The sequence below is a fragment of the Trichomycterus rosablanca genome, chromosome 4 (assembly GCF_030014385.1).
Source record: "Trichomycterus rosablanca isolate fTriRos1 chromosome 4, fTriRos1.hap1, whole genome shotgun sequence".
In the NCBI taxonomy this organism is placed as follows: Eukaryota; Metazoa; Chordata; class Actinopteri; order Siluriformes; family Trichomycteridae; genus Trichomycterus; species Trichomycterus rosablanca.
This window is the reverse complement of record NC_085991.1, coordinates 8,119,102-8,134,668: the sequence shown is the minus strand read 5'-3', so window position 1 is coordinate 8,134,668 and position 15,567 is coordinate 8,119,102. Positions and strand designations below refer to the sequence as shown.

The following is a 15,567-nucleotide window of genomic DNA, read 5'->3' as shown; positions in this document are numbered from 1 at the left end:
AACAAATAAAAATACAAATAAAAGTGTTATCTTAATTCAAGTGTAACCTGTGATTTCTAACATCGTTGACGATATATCCACCAAGTTAGCAAGCTTGCTATGTTTATTGATTTAATGTTTATTAAATTGCTATGTTTATTGATACTACTTATTGCTGACACACAATGTTTAAGACGAATAAATATACTGTAATTAAAACACAACCTGATAGAATGTGAGCTTATTTTGGCGGAGGACGTTTTAAAAAGAAGGGAAAAGTAACGTAACATCTATAATTGTTAGCATTTTGCTAGCTTAGGCTGCGTCTCAAATCGCACAGTATGTACTAACCTAGTGTGTAAATAACAGCTACTTCTGTAGGACTGTAGAGCTCTCAATAGCACACTCTCTAATATTGAAGTATGCGATTTGAGACGCAGCCTTAGCAACAGTTAGCTACCAGCTAATAACAGCTCTGCTCGGCCTGTTTTCAAACAAATAAGCTACTCACCAGACAAAGTCGTTACTCTTATCTTCATAAGGATGAATAAGACCGTTATAAAGTGGTCTTTTTCTGCTGTTACTCGCTCCGGCTTTCTGCGAGCACAAAACATGCATGTCGTCCGAACCCACCTCTCGAAAACAGAATACTTTAGCACTGGCGCTACTACTGCTCTTATTAGCCATGCTAGCAGCAGCGGTGGTGCCAGAACTGGTTCCCGGTGCAGACCCCGAACCAGAGCCGGACTGCTGCTGTTGTTGTGGTTGTTGCCGACAGCCAGACATCCTGCAAGCCGCTCCTCAGCACCTTCTGTAGACCCGCCAGTAGCTAAGTGCTATTGTAGCGTTAGCTTCTTCCAGAGCTTTCACCGCATCCGGCCGGCTAATGCTGGCTAGGTAGCTGCTAATAAAAAGACTGGGAACGGGGAGCAGCTCCTCTCAGCAGACCTCGCTCTGATCCGTTAGTACATGAAGTACATGTCTGTTACAGAAAACAGAGTAAAATGAGGACCGAGTGATTAAAAATTGGAACTTAATACCGCAGCGATACCTCCGGCAAATCTGATGAATTTTACACATTCAGTTTATTGCAGAAGAACACTTCACCAAGGGCTGGGCTACAGATCACCAGTTCCACTGCCGCGGTGTGGTTTGGAGCTAACCTGTCTGTCAACCCTCTGCTGAACTGAGTATTTATTTATTTATTCATTTATTAAGGTTTTAACATCATGTTTTACACACTTTGGTTTACGAGTTTAATGTCAGACACAGTCATGGACGATTTTGTATCTCCAATTAACCTCACCTGCATGTCTTTGGACTGTGGGAGGAAACCGGAGCTCCCGGAGGAAACCCACGCAGAGAACCCACGAGGAGAACATGCAAACTCCACACAGTAAGGACCCAGACCGCCCCACCTGAGGATCAAACCCAGGACCTTCTTGCTGTGAGGCGACAGTACTACCCACCGTGCCGCCCCTGAGCTGAGCACTGATTTTTTTATACTTTAGACCTGTTGTCATTGGCAGACATTGAAAAGACATCCAGTCTGGTCCATATACAGTCTGGGTAATTCCGTATTTAAATTTATATACACCCGTGATGGACAGGTCGACAGTGAATTGCACCCACTGCAACCCTGACCTGGATAGAGCGGCAATAAAACAGACAATAAATAAATTAATTAATTTATATACATCCACATGTTTATAGCTATAGTATATATATATACAGTGTATCACAAAAGTGAGTACACCCCTCACATTTCTGCAGATATTGAAGTATATCTTTTCATGGGACAACACTGACAAAATGACACTTTGACACAATGAAAAGTAGTCTGTGTGCAGCTTATATAACAGTGTAAATTTATTCTTCCCTCAAAATAACTCAATATACAGCCATTAATGTCTAAACCACCGGCAACAAAAGTGAGTACACCCCTTAGTGAAAGTTCCTGAAGTGTCAATATTTTGTGTGGCCACCATTATTTCCCAGAACTGCCTTAACTCTCCTGGGCATGGAGTTTACCAGAGCTTCACAGGTTGCCACTGGAATGCTTTTCCACTCCTCCATGACGACATCACGGAGCTGTCGGATATTCGAGACTTTACGCTCCTCCACCTTCCGCTTGAGGATGCCCCAAAGATGTTCTATTGGGTTTAGGTCTGGAGACATGCTTGGCCAGTCCATCACCTTTACCCTCAGCCTCTTCAATAAAGCAGTGGTTGTCTTAGAGGTGTGTTTGGGGTCATTATCATGCTGGAACACTGCCCTGCGACCCAGTTTCCGGAGGGAGGGGATCATGCTCTGCTTCAGTATTTCACAGTACATATTGGAGTTCATGTGTCCCTCAATGAAATGTAACTCCCCAACACCTGCTGCACTCATGCAGCCCCAGACCATGGCATTCCCACCACCATGCTTGACTGTAGGCATGACACACTTATCTTTGTACTCCTCACCTGATTGCCGCCACACATGCTTGAGACCATCTGAACCAAACAAATTAATCTTGGTCTCATCAGACCATAGGACATGGTTCCAGTAATCCATGTCCTTTGTTGACATGTCTTCAGCAAACTGTTTGCGGGCTTTCTTGTGTAGAGACTTCAGAAGAGGCTTCCTTCTGGGGTGACAGCCATGCAGACCAATTTGATGTAGTGTGCGGCGTATGGTCTGAGCACTGACAGGCTGACCCCCCACCTTTTCAATCTCTGCAGCAATGCTGACAGCACTCCTGCGCCTATCTTTCAAAGACAGCAGTTGGATGTGACGCTGAGCACGTGCACTCAGCTTCTTTGGACGACCAACGCGAGGTCTGTTCTGAGTGGACTCTGCTCTTTTAAAACGCTGGATGATCTTGGCCACTGTGCTGCAGCTCAGTTTCAGGGTGTTGGCAATCTTCTTGTAGCCTTGGCCATCTTCATGTAGCGCAACAATTCGTCTTTTAAGATCCTCAGAGAGTTCTTTGCCATGAGGTGCCATGTTGGAACTTTCAGTGACCAGTATGAGAGAGTGTGAGAGCTGTACTACTAAATTGAACACACCTGCTCCCTATGCACACCTGAGACCTAGTAACACTAACAAATCACATGACATTTTGGAGGGAAAATGACAAGCAGTGCTCAATTTGGACATTTAGGGGTGTAGTCTCTTAGGGGTGTACTCACTTTTGTTGCCGGTGGTTTAGACATTAATGGCTGTATATTTAGTTATTTTGAGGGAAGAATAAATTTACACTGTTATATAAGCTGCACACAGACTACTTTTCATTGTGTCAAAGTGTCATTTTGTCAGTGTTGTCCCATGAAAAGATATACTTCAATATCTGCAGAAATGTGAGGGGTGTACTCACTTTTGTGATACACTGTATATATATTATTAGCTCCACTAATCAGCTCCACTTACCATATAGAAGAACTTTGTAGTTCTACAATTACTGACTGTAGTCCATCTGTTTCTCTGCATGCTTTGTTAGCCCCCTTTCATGCTGTTCATGCATCCACTACAGAGCAGGTATTATTTAGGTGGTGGATCATTCTCAGCACTGCAGTGACTGACATGGTGGTGGTGTGTTAGTGTGTGTTGTGCTAGTATGAGTGGATAAGACACAGCAGCACTGCTGGAGTTTTTAAATACTGTGTCCACTCACTGTCCACTCTATTGGACACTCTTACCTAGTTGGTCCACCTTGTAGATGTAAAGTCAGAGACGATCGCTCATCTATTGCTGCTGTTTGAGTTGGTCATCTTCTAGAACTTCATCAGTGGTCACAAGACACTGCCCAGGGTGAAAGCAGGCTAAAAAAGTATGTAGAGAAATAGATCGACTACAGTCAGTAATTGTAGAACTACAAAGTGCTCCTATATGGTAAGTAGAGCTGTGGACAGTGAGTGTAGAAACAAGGAGGTGGATTTAATGTTATGGCTGATCGGTGTACATCCACATGTTTTCATTGTATATACGTTGATGAGCCAAAACATGGCCATAGCTCAAATAACATGCATAGCAATGCCTTTTTCATAACAGCTGTATATACAGTGTATCACAAAAGTGAGTACACCCCTCACATTTCTGCAAATATTTCATTATATCTTTTCATGGGACAACACTATAGACATGAAACTTGGATATAACTTAGAGTAGTCAGTGTACAGCTTGTATAGCAGTGTAGATTTACTGTCTTCTGAAAATAACTCAACACACAGCCATTAATGTCTAAATAGCTGGCAACATAAGTGAGTACACCCCACAGTGAACATGTCCAAATTGTGCCCAAATGTGTCGTCGTCCCTCCCTGGTGTCATGTGTCAAGGTCCCAGGTGTAAATGGGGAGCAGGGCTGTTAAATTTGGTGTTTTGGGTACAATTCTCTCATACTGGCCACTGGATATTCAACATGGCACCTCATGGCAAAGAACTCTCTGAGGATGTGAGAAATAGAATTGTTGCTCTCCACAAAGATGGCCTGGGCTATAAGAAGATTGCTAACACCCTGAAACTGAGCTACAGCATGGTGGCCAAGGTCATACAGCGGTTTTCCAGGACAGGTTCCACTCGGAACAGGCTTCGCCAGGGTCGACCAAAGAAGTTGAGTCCACGTGTTCGGCGTCATATCCAGAGGTTGGCTTTAAAAAATAGACACATGAGTGCTGCCAGCATTGCTGCAGAGGTTGAAGACGTGGGAGGTCAGCCTGTCAGTGCTCAGACCATACGCCGCACACTGCATCAACTCGGTCTGCATGGTCGTCATCCCAGAAGGAAGCTGACACACAAGAAAGCCCGCAAACAGTTTGCTGAAGACAAGCAGTCCAAGAACATGGATTACTGGAATGCCCTGTGGTCTGACGAGACCAAGATAAACTTGTTTGGCTCAGATGGTGTCCAGCATGTGTGGCGGCGCCCTAATAAGAAGTACCAAGACAACTGTATCTTGCCTACAGTCAAGCATGGTGGTGGTAGCATCATGGTCTTGGGCTGCATGAGTGTTGCTGGCACTGGGGAGCTGCAGTTCATTGAGGGAAACATGAATTCCAACATGTACTGTGACATTCTGAAACAGAGCATGATCCCCTCTCTTCGAAAACTGGGCCTCATGGCAGTTTTCCAACAGGATAACGACCCCAAACACAACCTCCAAGATGACAACTGCCTTGCTGAGGAAGCTGAAGGTAAAGGTGATGGACTAAACCCAATTGAGCACCTGTGGCGCATCCTCAAGTGGAAGGTGGAGGAGTTCAAGGTGTCTAACATCCACCAGCTCCGTGATGTCATCATGGAGGAGTGGAAGAGGATTCCAGTAGCAACCTGTGCAGCTCTGGTGAATTCCATGCCCAGGAGGGTTAAGGCAGTGCTGGATAATAATGGTGGTCACACAAAATATTGACACTTTGGGCACAATTTGGACATGTTCACTGTGGGGTGTACTCACTTATGTTGCCAGCTATTTAGACATTAATGGCTGTGTGTTGAGTTATTTTCAGAAGACAGTAAATCTACACTGCTATACAAGTTGTACACTGACTACTCTAAGTTATATCCAAGTTTCATGTCTATAGTGTTGTCCCATGAAAAGATATAATAAAATATTTGCAGAAATGTGAGGGGTGTACTCACTTTTGTGATACACTGTATGTGTATAGGGTTTGAATAAGTGCACTTTTAATCAAATGAATTGTTTTATTTATATTGTGTTGAAAATAAGTGATTAATATTGCTTTAACAGCCCATTTTGATCATGTCTAAGGTGTCAATATTTGCAGAGAGAACTGTATACATTTACATTTTCAGCATTTAACAGACGCTTTTATCCAAAGCGACTTACACAATGAGCAATGGAGGGTTAAGGGCCTTGCTCAGGGACCCAACAGTGGCAACTTGGTGGTGGCGGGGCTTGAACCGGCAACCTTCTGTTTACTAGTCCAGTACCTTAACCACTGAGCTATCACTGGCCCCTAGCATGCACTTTAAAGTACAAAAAAGCAAAAATAAAAAAGATAAATTAGTACTTTGTTCTAACTTTGTTAGTATCTGGTATCTTTTTTAATTAATATTATAATTTAATATTTGATTACATAAACTGTAATCACTAAATGTGTGATCACGTGTGTGTATGTCTAAGGACTTTTTGCAGCCCAAATACAAATGTACTGTACATCTCAGTTAATTTTCATTTATGGTTAATAATCAGTTATTATTCAAGATTAACCACCACTTCTGTTGGGATACAAGGTTTGAATAATTGCACTTTTAATAAAGTGAATTGTTTTGTTTATAGTGTATTGAATTAAAGATTAAAAATAAGTAATAAATATTGCTTTTACAGCCCATTTTATTCATGTCTAGTGTGCCAATATTTGTGTGTACATAAAAGTAGCATTCACTTTATAATACTTAAAATTAGAAATTAAAAAAAGCAAAAAGTAAAAAAAAAAAAAAAGAAATTAAATTAATACGTTAGTATCTGGTTCCCTTTATAATTAATATTATAATCTTAACCGCTTATCCAATTGGGGTTGGGGGGGGGCTGGAGCCTATCCCAGCTTTTCAATGGGCGCAGGGCGCACAGTAACACCCTGGACGGGGCGCCAGTCCATCGCAGGGCAGACACACATACACACACCCATTCTCTTATAGGGCAATTCAGTGTCTCCAATTAACCTGACTGCATGTTTTTGGACTGTGGGAGGAAAAACAGACACGAGGAGAACATGCAAACTCCGCACAGAAAGAACCCGGACCGCCCCGCCTGGGAATCGAACCCAGGACCTTCTTGCTGTGAGGGGACAGTGCCACCCACCGAGCCACCGTGCCGCCCTACAAAAGAACATCTCAGTAAAATTTCATTTATGGTTAATAATCAGTTATTATTGAAAATTACACACCCAAGTAAAACTGTTACATTTAAAAATTTAATTAATATTACAAAATAATACAACAAAATTTTTAGCTAGATAATGTAAAGGTTTGACCTCTAGAGGGCAGAATGCAAATGCAAATATTAGAACACTGTATGTAATTTTCCTTTTTATCAGCACACAAATATATTGAAGTCGTCGTGAAACTACTACTACTACTACTACTACTATTATTATTATTATTATTATTATTATTATTATTATTATTATTATTATTATTATTATTATTCCATGGCGACCTTGACCAGGATAAAGCTGTTGTAAACCTAAAAAATTAAATGAATAATAATAATAATAATAATAATAATAATAATAATCTAGATACAATAAAATACTATAATAAAATAGATTACATAATACATTAAATATAAAAAATAAACCTAGTTGTGCCGTTAAAGGACACTTTGCATTGCAATTGGATATGCATACTTTAACACAAGTATGCTGTACATGCGTCCCAATTACTTTGTTGAAAGGTGCATCTGAAGATTTACTTTAAGCATTATATTTACATTCATCCCTCCAATCAATTCTTACCAGCTTCATTTGTCCCTGCCGCCGAGTGGAACCCCCATAGTATGATGCTGCTCCTATCATGTTTCACCATAGGGGTGATGGAGATCGGTGCATGACTCTCCACGCGTGATACAGTTTTCTGTATGAACCCGCCACATGCAGCTAAAAAGAAGCAGTTGGCTACTGCACGTGTCGAAGAGGGTGTGTGTTAGTCACGGCCATTCCTCGGTCAGGAGTGGAGGTCAGCAGCAGTAGAGAAGAATTATGACAGGGTAATTGAATACGACTTGATTGAAGGAAAACTGGGGAAAAAGCATAAAAAGTTACATTTGACTCATTAGACCAGAGAATCAACTCCAAACAGGTTGTCACATGCATTTTACTTACCATTTTACTTATGACTGACTTATGAAGTGCTGCAGAGATAGCTGTCCATCCCAAAGTTTCACCTATTTCGGCACTGAACTTTTGAAGCTCTATTGAAAAGACTGTTGAGTTGTGTCTTACCTCCTTGATCAAGCCCCTTCCTGCCTAATTTAGCCAGACAACCAAATCTAAGAAGGTCCAAGGTTGTGTTAAACTTGTTCCATTTTGATATTACTAAAATTACAACCACTTAAAGACTTAGATTGGTCAAGTATAATAACAGGATGCACCTGATCACGTTTTTTCCACAGATATATCTCGATTTATAAATGAAGCATTCATTGCTAATTAGTTATATAAAATGAATAATATGCTTACTTATATATAAATATGCGTCACAGGCTTTTACTGTTTTAGTATGACTTTGCCCCTGTGCACAAACCAAAGTCCATAAATACTTGATTTGATGATATATAAGTATAATAAGCATATTATATTAACAATTGATGAGGTTCAGAGCCCGCCCTTGAAGTGCCAATTAAAGAAACCAGCACTGTCAATAATCAGATACCTTAAAATCCTCCTTTTGTGTTTTCTGATAGAAAGCTCATTGATCACATAAAGTTCAAGTTTTTTGGAGTATCTGTACTTTACTGGAGTATAAAAATTGTCTGCAACTTTTACTTTTACTCCACTACATTTCCTAAAGAAAATGTGTACTTTTACTCTGATACATTTGCCGTATGTAAATTCGTTACCTGTACTACAAAAGAAAACGACAATTTTTTTTACCTAAATGATGTATCAAACTGACAAGATGTGTCACAGACTGAGACTGAGCAGGTTTGGCGAATCTGCGCTTGTAAGTTAGATCAGCAGTTAGTGCAAACAAACGTTCTCTGAAACCGACCGGAGTGAAGCGCGACGTTCACCCAAAGACACTGAAATATCGGCATTTCAGAACCTCGCCGTCCAACACACTGATGTAAGTTAAGAATGATTAACAAAGTAAAGCCACACCATCATCATAGTTTTCCGTTTCTTATTATTAGCATTAAGATTGTTCAGATATCTAGAAAAGTTCATAAACTCACCTCAACTAACTTCTGTATTACACCGGCAGAGGAAACGTTCATGGTGTTGAGGAGAATACACGTCTCTGTGTGATCTACCAATATTTTAGAGTTTAACACATTTTAATCAGGGAGTAGATCAGGCCCAGACAAGATTATTTAAATACAGCTTATTTTTAACCAAATATTTCGATTTAAACTAATGGTTGAGCAGATCATTAAAGTATTATATATTTCATGTTTTGTCTGGTCAACTTCATTTCAACTCTTAACATACTCATACATGCATTTTAGGCCTTCAACACATTCCAAAAAAGTTTGAACAGGGCAATTTAGGGCTAGTAAAGAGGTTAAAAAAAAACTAAATAATTACGATTTCAAACAGGTAATGTCAACAGCTGATTATAATCATGATCTGGCACAAATCATGTTCAGATAAAGGAATAAAATGTATTTAGTTCTATAAATTCTTATTTTGTGAAGACCTGGTTTTTCTGTAGGTGTAGGGTCGGCTCCATTGTTAAGGTGGTTTACAGGATTAAAAGAACAATGTTCATATTTTTCTAAATTCTGACCGCTTCCGTCTTTATTTACAGCATTTACTTCTACTTTTAATACTTAAGTACATTTAATATCAGAAAATTAATTTTGATACTTTAGTAGAATAAACATCAGATACTTTATGACTTTTACTCAAGTAATATTCTAAAAGGTGACTTTTACTTCTATCAAAGTAAATTTCTGGTAAGATACTTGTACTTTTACTCAAGTATGGCTTTCAGGTACTTTATACACCACTGAAGTTCATAAATATCAACAACCATCCAAGCCGCTAAAGCAGCAAAGCATCACCACACCATTGTTGTTTTTCTACTGGTAAGACCTGCTAACTGTAACTGATAATCTGTTTTTTTTTACTGTATAGACTCATCTTTTTGGCTACTTCTTGCCGATTCCTGCCAAACATTATTTAACAGTGACCAATATCAAGAAAAAATAGCTTTGTTAGGATTGTGTGACATTTATTTTGGCAACCTTATGTTATTTCTATACCTGTGTGTTAGTAACCCTGGCTTGCCACTTGAAAAGTGTCTTGTCTTTCAAGGGATTCATGGAGTATTTGGCACCTAATGTCTACATAAATGTGTTGCAAGCCTGGTGAGTATCTTATTTAGAGATAAGCGCAACAGCTTTGCCATTTAAAACATGTATCCATCTCATAGGGCTTCTGTTAGGGTTTTAAGCAGAGAGATAAACTACTTTCAGTACAAGGCCAATGTGTACTTAACGCACTTGATGGATTAAAAAAGGACAGGTTGGAAATAAATATCAAGGCCTGAACTTTCCAGGAACTACACACAAAGTGTTTTATTAAACATATGCAGTTTATTTTTTTATCTGGATTAAAAAGGTGCTTAATTCAGAGCCTATCCCAGCAACACTGGAAAAAGAGGTGGGAGAACACCTTCATGCTTTTAGAACCTGTAAAGAAACTGATATATCAGAGAAAATCCACAAACACACACAGAATAAAATGAAGCCCAGGATCAAGCCCTAGAGTTATGAGGCATCAATACTATCTGTAAGCAAAACACTAACGTACAGGGGGGCCAAAAAGTATTTAGTCAGCCACTGATTGTGCAGGTCTCCTACTTAGAAAGATGAGAGAGGTCTGTAATTTTCATTTTGAGAGACAAAATGAGAAAAAAAAATACAGGAAATCACATTGTAGGATTTTTAAAGAATTTATTTGTAAATTATGGTGGAAAATAAGTATTTGGTCAATAACAAAAGTTCAACTCAATACTTTGTAACATAACCTTTGTTGGCAATGACAGGTCAAACGTTTCCTGTAAGTCTTCACCAGGTTTGCACACACTGTAGCTGGTATTTTGGCCCATTCCTCCATGCAGATCTCCTCTAGAGCAGTGATGTTTTGGGGCTGTCGCTGGGCAACACGGACTCCACAAATTTTCTATGGGGTTGAGGTCTGGAGACTGGCTAGGCCACTCCAGGACCTTGAAATGCTTTTTACGGAGCCACTCCTTTGTTGCCCGAGCGGTGTGTTTGGGATCATTGTCATGCTGGAAGACCCAGCCACGTTCCATCTTCAATGCTCTCACTGATGGAAGGAGGTTTTGGCTTAAAATCTCACGATACATGGCCCCGTTCATTCTTCCCTTAACACGGATCAGTCGTCCTGTCCCCTTTGCAGAAAAACAGCCCCAAAGCATGATGTTTCCACCCCCATGCTTCACAGTAGGTATGGTGTTCTTGGGTTCTTCTTCTTCCTCCAAACACGACGAGTTGAGTTTTTACCAAAAAGTTCCATTTTGGTTTCATCTGACCACATGATATTCTCCCAATCCTCTTCTGGATCATCCATATGCTCTCTGGCAAACTTCAGACGGGCCTGGACATGTACTGGCTTAAGCAGGGGGACACGCCTGGCACTGCAGGATTTGAGTCCCTCTCGGTGTAGTATGTTACTGATGGTAGCCTTTGTTACTTTGGTCCCAGCTCTCTGCAGGTCATTCATCAGGTCCCTCCATGTAGTTCTGGGATTTTTACTCACCGTTCTCATGATCATTTTGACCCCACGGGATGAGATCTTGACCCCAAGGGAGATTATCAATGGTCTTGTATGTCTTCCATTTTCTTACAATTGCTCCCACAGTTGATTTATTCACACCAACCTGCTTGCCTATTGTAGAATCACTCTTCCCAGCCTGGTGCAGGTCTACAATTTTCTTCCTGGTGTCCTTCGACAGCTCTTTGGTCTTGGCCATGGTTGAGTTTGGAGTCTGACTGTTTGAGGCTGTGGACAGGTGTCTTTTATACAGATAACGAGGTCAAACAGGTGCCATTAATACAGGTAACGAGTGGAGGACAGAAGAGCTTCTTAAAGAAGAAGTTACAGGTCTGTGAGAGCCAGAAATCTTGCTTGTTTGTGGGTGACCAAATACTTATTTTCCACCATAATTTACAAATAAATTCTTAAAAAATCCTACAATGTGATTCCCTGGATTTTTTTTTTCTCATTTTGTCTCTCATAGTTGAAGTGTACCTATCATGAAAATTACAGACCTCTCTCATCTTTCTAAGTAGGAGAACCTGCACAATCAGTGGCTGACTAAATACTTTTTGACCCCACTGTAACTCTATGTAAAATCCCCAAAACACTACTGGTAATGATACACTGAGACCAGTACAACACACTAAAATAGGGTAGAAGGAGTGATAGGCTACAGTTACTGATTGAATACACACAAAGTGCATTTACATGTTAGGTTTAACTCATAAAGTGTACATAGTAAGATAGCTAAACCTGTTAAAGTGGCCGGTGAGGGTATGTACAGTGGTACCTTGAAACTTGACATCAATTAGTTCTGGGAGTGGCGTTGAGTTTAAAAGGCGTTGAGTTTTAAGGTATTTTTTCCCATAAGGATGTATGGGAAACCTGTTAATGCGTTCCATGGTCCAGCGGAACTGCATATATTTTAGGCTAATGTAAAATAATGGGGTTGTTTTATACACTGAAAATAACACAAATATAATATAATATATAAAAACACTGAGATATATATGAAAAAAATGCTTCTTAATTAGTGAAGAGAACAAATAAGCAGTAATAATTTAAGAGAGGTTTAGTGTTTCTATGTTGTTTTTTTAATACATTAAGTTACATTATTATTAATTTTTTTTTAATGATAAGTGTTTTAGACCCTCGGAAAAGCTCACTCTCACAATTTCTCAGAACCCTGAGCTATAACACAAGTTTAAAAGTGATAACAGGAGGAAATTCCAGATAAACACAGATACATGTGAACGCTTTAAGAGTGAATTTGATGGTTAAACCACAGAAATGCAGATTATATTGGATGTGGTTTGTAAAATACAGAGTGCAATTGTAAAAAAGTCTGAAATTGTTGGCAGACGCATTTTATCCAAAGTGACTTACAGTACTGGGACAGTATACAGTCTGAGCAATTGAGGATTAAGAGTCTTGCTAAAGGGCCCAACAGCAGCAACCTGGCAGTGGTGGGGCTTGAACCAGCGACCTTCTGATTACTAGTCTAGGCTACGACTTGCCTACTATATTACCAGCTGATGACACACAAGATTTGTTCATTCATTCAGTGTCTGTTTTACCACCATCTTATTCAGGGTCTCAATGGGTCTTGGACAGGTCGCCAGTCAATCACAGGACAAACACACACACACACACACACACACACACACACATATTTACTTCTAGGGCACTTTTAGCAGCTCAAACCTGAGTGCTTGTCTTTGGACTTTTTTTGGGGGGGGGGGGGGGGGGGTGGATGCAAACTCTACAAAGAAAGGACCCGTACTACTGCTGTATTTGGGAATCGAACCCAGAACCTTCTTGCTGTGAGGCAACAGTACTACCCACTGAGTCATTGTGCCACCCTATGACTTTTTCAAAACATTATCATGACTAATATACACTAATCAGCCATAACATTAAAACCACCTCCTTGTTTCTACACTCACTGTCCATTTTATCAGCTCCACTTACCATATAGAAGCACTTTGTAGTTCTACAATTACTGACTGTAGTCCATCTGTTTCTCTGCATGCTTTGTTAGCCCCCTCATGCTGTTCTTCAATAGTCAGGACTCTCCCAGGACCACTACAGAGCAGGCATTATTTAGGTGGTGGATCATTCTCAGCACTGCAGTGACACTGACATGGTGGTGGTGTGTTAGTGTGTGTTGTGCTGGTATGAGTGGATCAGACACAGCAATGCTGATGGACTTTATAAACACCTCACTGTTACTGCTGGACTGAGAATAGGCCACCAACCAAAACTATCCAGCCAACAGCGCCCCGTGGGCAGCGTCCTGTGCCCACTGATGAAGGTCTAGAAGATGGCCGACTCAAACAGCAGCAATAGATGAGCGATCGTCTCCGACTTTACATCTACAAGGTGGACCAACTAGGTAGGAGTGTCTAATAGAGTGGACAGTGAGTGGACACAGTATTTAAAAACTTCAGCAGCGCTGCTGTGTCTGATCCACTCGTACCAGCACAACACACACTAACACACCACCACCATGTCAGTGTCACTGCAGTGCTGAGAATGATCCACCACCCAAATAATACCTGCTCTGTGGTGGTCCTGTGGGGGTCCTGACCATTGAAGAACAGCATGAAAGGGGGCTAACAAAGTATGTAGAGACACAGATGGACTACGGTCAGTAATTGTAGAACTACAAAGTGATTCTATATGGTAAGTGGAGCTGATAAAATGCACAGTGAGTGTAGAAACAAGTAGAAACAAGGAGGTGGTTTTAATGTTATGGCTGATCAGTATATATACATATATATTTCTTTACCATTTAGTTTGGAACCTCATGTAAGATTTTAAAGCCATTGCCTATTTCGGTCACTTTAAATGGATTGGGGTTCGGTCCCCTCAAATAGGGGATAATCTCTTTGAGGTCCTTTACAGTGTTGGGGGTGGAGCCTAGGAGCTTCCATTCACCTTTTTCCCCCTTTTTTTAAGTTGCAGCTGGATCTCAATACATGTTATACAAAAAAGCTGAATGTTTTGCAAGGGGTTCCTCTGGATGGTTGTGAAATTCTTACCTCCCACTGTTTGAAGCCTTGTTCTCCCCCTAAAAGGGCCCCCACTGTAACTGCCAGAAACCCTAAGCTTGCAAATTGAGCCTGACGAAACCGGTGAGGGCAAACATCTTTAAGATCTTGGGCTTGTCCTACAGTATGTTTGGATATTGTGACTAGCTATGGAGTTATAGTTATTTGTTTATTGATTTGTATTTGCCTTAGTTGAAAAGGGTCTTACAGGCTAATCTAATATTCTAATTAGGGATGTCCCGATCACGTTTTTTTGTTCCCGATCCCGATCCCGATCATTAATTTTGATCCCGATCCAATACCGAGTCTCAAACCAATACTTGTATTTTCTAGATATTGACTAGATAGGAACTAAATAATACTGTTCACACAGTGCACACTTCAAGTACATTACAGTTATTCAAATTAATCCAATGTATATGTTTAACAACTGAATAGCTCTGCAGTGCTGTAGGAAAAAAATTGCCTTCATCCAAGCTATTGCTTAATGTTCTTTTATTTTTACAAAATAAAAGTAAACAAACTTAGTGCAGCATTGTAGTAGGAAAACTAGAACACTCAAAATGAAGTGAAGGTTCTTTTTGAGGAAAATCAGCATCTCTGCCGTGTTAGCGGACGGCCGGTTCCTCTTCTCATCATATAATAATAAACTCGCTGTATTCGACTGAGTGTTTATTTTTTAGGTGCCGTATCAAATTGGTAGTAATTGTAGATCGTTTGGTTAAATGATATCTGGTTTGTTTCTTATGAGCCACCATACTTGTATGCGTGTTGTAACTGTAACAAACTTTTCTGTGCTTGTATTGTGACAATGGTTTGATGGACGTTTCTACGCGAAGTGAGTGTGTTTTGACCCTTTGGGGCTTCCATAGTGCATGGAATAGCGTGCTTGGCTAACGCGATGACTCTAGCTGTCTGCTATTCGGTACTGTAACAGAAGAAGTTAATAAAGTGTTATGCTTCTGACAATTTGTGAATTTACCGTGTATTTATTTCTTTATTAAGCAAGTGCATCACTACGACGCTCGGTTACATAACTAAGCCAATCAGAGTGTTTGATACTGAGATGTCGTTCAGTCTTGTAAC

At 40.3% G+C, this 15,567-nt stretch overlaps 1 protein-coding gene across 3 annotated transcripts in view; it reads right to left on the bottom strand.

Annotated features, from left to right (window-relative positions):
* cop1 (COP1 E3 ubiquitin ligase) overlaps nucleotides 1-7,520 on the bottom strand; it is a 32,609-nt gene extending 25,089 nt beyond the window's left edge. For 2 of the 3 annotated variants that reach the window (XM_062993012.1, XM_062993014.1), the window contains exons 1-2: nucleotides 7,436-7,520; nucleotides 491-961 (exon numbers count right to left, since the gene is read on the bottom strand). In XM_062993012.1, the coding sequence (XP_062849082.1) occupies nucleotides 491-765 (275 nt within the window). In that variant the 5' untranslated portion in view covers nucleotides 766-961; nucleotides 7,436-7,520. Of the gene's footprint in view, nucleotides 1-490; nucleotides 974-7,435 lie in introns of those variants that run through there. The other variant, XM_062993013.1, reaches the window with a different exon arrangement.
* Between the last annotated feature and the right edge of the window lie 8,047 nt (nucleotides 7,521-15,567).